The following is a 4,418-nucleotide window of genomic DNA, read 5'->3' as shown; positions in this document are numbered from 1 at the left end:
AATTATAAATACTGAGACAGAATTTTCTAGAATAAATAAAACGCTTAGAGATTTGCAAGAGAAATTACAAATCTTGGATTCTGGAATAAATAAACCTGTAAATCATAATGAAAGCAGGACTAGTGGAGGAACTTCATAAACCTGCTCGACGTAATTATCCACGTCGTTCTTTTCTCAGCAAAAATATCTATGAAACTTGGCAAGTAAATCTTGTTGAAATGATTCCATATGCCAAGCAAAATAAAGGGTTTAAGTACCTGCTCACAGTTATTGATGTATTCTCAAAGTATGCTTGGACTGTGCCAGTAAAACAAAAAACTGGAAAATGTGTAACTCAAGCTATGAAATCAATACTATTGCAAAAAAGAGTACCCAAGAATTTGCAAACAGATCGTGGAAAAGAATTTTTCAATAAATATTTTGACAAACTAATGAAAAGTTATAAAATTCATCTATACTCTACCTACAGTAATCTTAAGGTATCAATTGTGAACGTTTTAATCGCACTCTAAAAAGCATAATGTGGAAGTTATTTAGTCTGCGTGGTAGCTACAAATGGTTGGATATCTTACAAGATTTAACATTGCAGTATAATAATAGTCGACATCGGACAATAGGAATGAAGCCTGCAGAAGTAGACAAAAGCAAAGTTAATCGTATTCTTAATCGAATTAATAGGAAAAAGTCAAACAGCCTAAATTTGTTTAAATGAGCTAAATTTAAAATTGAAGATAAAGTACATGTAAGCCGAATCAAGGAGGTTTTCGATAAGGGCTATACACCCAATTGGTCAACTGAAGTCTTTACAATAACGCGAGTTTCACCTACGAAACCCTATACTTATCATCTAAAAGATTATCAAGACAAACCAATAGCTGGAGGATTCTACGAGGAAGAACTTCTCAAGACTAAATATCCAGATGTCTATTTGATTGAGAAAGTTTTAAGAAAAAGTAGTGATAGAGTTTATGTAAAATGGTTAGGTTTTGACGATACTCACAACAGTTGGATTAATAAAAATGATATGTAAAAAAAGAAAACATTAATAAATTATAATTGATGTAAAATTTATTGTTCATTTATTTACATTTCCTTCAATTTTTTTACAAGTACTGGCAATATAATTTCATTTATTTGTAAAATTCTTCTCCTAAAACGTTCTCGATCGCGTGCAACCTGTTCCCACTTGCCACATCGAGCTTCATGATGCGCAAATTTCCATTTATACATCAAGTGTATGGTTGGTTCTTTCTTGAATCGTACACGCTTCTCTTTGCTGGAATCAGACGTTTCTAAATTGAATTTTACGTGAAATATGTGCGTATGTGTATAATTCGAACTTACCCATTTTGTAATATTTTATAGTGCCCCCAGGCAAGCGTATCAGTAGTATTATCTTGAAGAAATCTTTTATCATCGTAAGGACTGAGAGCAATCTTCCTCTGTCTAATGGTCTCCACCTTGTGAACTTTGGATCTTATAGCGTACTGCTCTCGACTCTGAATGCGTGAATTACGTAGACAGTCCAAATAGTCATTAAATTCAATGGTTTTCTTTACAACTGAAGCTTTGATACCCTTGATTTTTTTCATACTATCTTGATTATTAACGCGTGTACTGTACATTTTGCTTCTCAATTCAACAAATTCTGTAAGAATCTGACCATTACATTCATCTTTCATAAGTCCTACGACCTTTTTATTAACACATGGCATATTAAATACATTGTCTGCCGGATAATCTGATGTATCGAATTTATGAATATTCTTCTTCATATCTTCATAAAAATCATCACATTTAACAGCATATATAAAACTATGAGTATCTGTGTATAATAATTTACAATTATCTTTGTACATTTGCCGTATATAATTATAATGGAAATCATACATCAGTGTCTTGGAGAGATCTAAAACTACAAGCCCAACATAGATTGGCTTATTCATAAGTATATCAGTCTTATTTAACTGTATTGCAACTAGATTATCATTAAATATGGAAATACTGTGAAAGTTTGGCTTCGAAATTTGAGCTTCGACACCATATCTTCCATCGTATTTACTCATTAGTTTGACTGTAACTCGTTTTCTAATATTTTCCATGGTCTTGTCAAATACAGCATTATTCATTAGTTTGAAAAAGTTTTTTTCAAATTCATTTTTTGCTACTGCCCTCGTACTAGTGTTCAAATCAATATATGATTTGAGCCAGGGAGACTGCTTAAATTTTAGAATTTTATGTATTTTAACGAGTCGAAGACCGTTTGAAAGAGCTTGTTGCAGAGCAATATAATTAATAAGTTAATTTCTTTTAGGTTGAAGTGTAGCTAAAAGTTTTTCCTACTTATATCCCGGAGGTTTTGCATGTTCTGGACAGAATGGTAAATCATTATGATCATCGTGTATTTCAGGAGGATAATCTAAATCTACTTCTAAATATAACTATGAGAAGCGTCTGATGCGATAATTCAAAACTTTCACAATTTTCAAGCCACTGAAATTCATCATACGGAAGACACTGTGAAAGCCCAAATCCGTATAAATTATTTGCATCTAAATAAATCAAGTATTCATTTGCTTTATCTTTATCATACTTTTCAAGCATGTACTTATGATTAGCTGCTGCATACCGATTAGAGCACTGACTCAAACCACCTCGAATTCCTCGTTCTATAAAAAGTACCATGTCAATGTCTGTTAGAAGTTTTAATTGTACACCTGTATGTTTGAGCATAGCGTCCCAGGAAATTAAGTCATCTTCTTTATAAAAAAAATTTAAACATCTATCGCAAACATAAATTTACTTTTTTCTATTTGTCAAATTATTACTGATTAAACGTGACAGACTTTTAATGTATACATAATGTGATTGAGATAAAAACTCATCACTTTCATCAACATCACCACCATCTAAATTATCATTTGTGAGTAAAAGAAGATTGATATGATTACTCTTTTTACATGATGTGAAATAGAGAATTTTGTTTATTTACTTGTACTCCAGCACCGCTTTTTTTTCTAGTCATAATTTTAAGTCTTGTTCTCATACATTCTATTTTTTCCATTGTACATATAATGCGTTGTCGTTCTTGAACGGTAAGCTTTTTATTACTCAAAACTTTACGAAATGTCTTTAATGTTAAAAGAAATTGATGGTTCCATCGTATTACAGTGGATAAATCAACTGTACTTGTAGCAGAAAATAATAATCTTTCGACCTCTTCCAAGAGCTTAACTTGCTGTAGGCATTCATTTATAATATCCACCATTTTCACAGTTGATATCTATTAATAAAATAAACAAAATATTGTTTAATTTATATATTTTAATGCGGATATTTGTGATTGATATTGTAAAGTAAATAAGATAAAAAGTAGATAAAAAAGATCTATTCTTAACCAGCAGATACGACTAAACGAGTGTTGGATGGTAAAACAGAGGTCTAATGCTCAATGTGGAAGTAGTGTGCGTGTGCCTACTACTTGACCACTGTCAGATGTGTGAGCAAAGCGCGAGAGAAAAAGCTACGTGTGTGTATGCAGTAGAGAGGGAGAGAGAGAGAGAGAGAGAGGGAGAGATAGCTGCTGTGTCACTAGCGTAAGAGAGAACCGATTGGTCCAAGTGGTAAAACAGAGGTCTACTGGATACCTGCGGATGCGACTGCATGAATGTGACTAACGTAAAAGAAATTCGAATGATCTTTTTGTAAGAGCGGTCGTTAATAATGGTATGTGTACGTGTGTGTGCGAGCGTGGCTGTGTGTGTATGTGTGTGATTTTGTGTGTAAGAAAAAGTGGAAGAGGACGAGGATTAATAAATTAAATAATACAAATGTTATTGAAACTTTGTTTTATTTTTGTATAAAAAAATCTGATTATATACTTATAATTACAATACTAAATAAATTCAACAAAAAATACAACTTATTACAAATCTTATCGTATTTTTGAATTCTTACTCGTTTTTTCTTTATTTTGGTTTAAGGCATGAGGAACATTTGAGGCTAATTTTTGAATTTCTCTTAAAATTTTTTCATGATTACTCATCTTTTTTAGTTTTTTTACAATTTTTTGGTTTACTTTCAGCTGATTTCCGGTTCTTTACTTCTGCTGCTTCTGAGGTTGCTGTGTGATTGTTATTGCAAGAATGATTCTAAATGTTTGTTCATTTTTATAAGTTCACTCAATATATTATTATTTTGCTGCTGTAGTCTTTTTATCGACTCTTCTATCTTTTCAATTAATTTTTCAATAACTGATGAAATAATTATCGACCAGGATTGCGTGAATTTTTTATGACTAAGATCACCTTTATTCTCTTCTTGCGTCTCTGTTAAATCAATTAAATCAATTTGTTGTTGTTGTAGTTGTTGCTACTGCTACTGCTGTTGTGGCTGTTTCTGTTGTTGTTGCTGCTGCT

General features: G+C 31.9%; 1 protein-coding gene across 1 annotated transcript; it reads right to left on the bottom strand.

Annotated features, from left to right (window-relative positions):
• Positions 1-1,050: 1,050 nt before the first annotated feature.
• LOC116417093 lies at positions 1,051-3,336 on the bottom strand. Its single transcript, XM_031928248.1, has 2 exons — positions 1,345-3,336; positions 1,051-1,292 (listed from the first exon to the last, which is right to left on the bottom strand). Exons 1-2 carry the CDS (start codon positions 2,127-2,129, stop codon positions 1,283-1,285), a joined length of 795 nt encoding a protein of 264 aa, XP_031784108.1. The 5' UTR covers positions 2,130-3,336; the 3' UTR covers positions 1,051-1,282.
• Between the last annotated feature and the right edge of the window lie 1,082 nt (positions 3,337-4,418).

The sequence above is a fragment of the Nasonia vitripennis genome (assembly GCF_009193385.2).
Source record: "Nasonia vitripennis strain AsymCx chromosome 4 unlocalized genomic scaffold, Nvit_psr_1.1 chr4_random0005, whole genome shotgun sequence".
NCBI lineage: Eukaryota > Metazoa > Arthropoda > Insecta > Hymenoptera > Pteromalidae > Nasonia > Nasonia vitripennis.
This window is presented reverse-complemented; position numbering and strand designations above follow the sequence as displayed.

What these genes read in the sequence shown, in the direction of transcription:
- LOC116417093 (XM_031928248.1), bottom strand. Translation starts at nt 2,129, where the DNA reads ATGAATAATGCTGTATTTGACAAGACCATGGAAAATATTAGAAAACGA.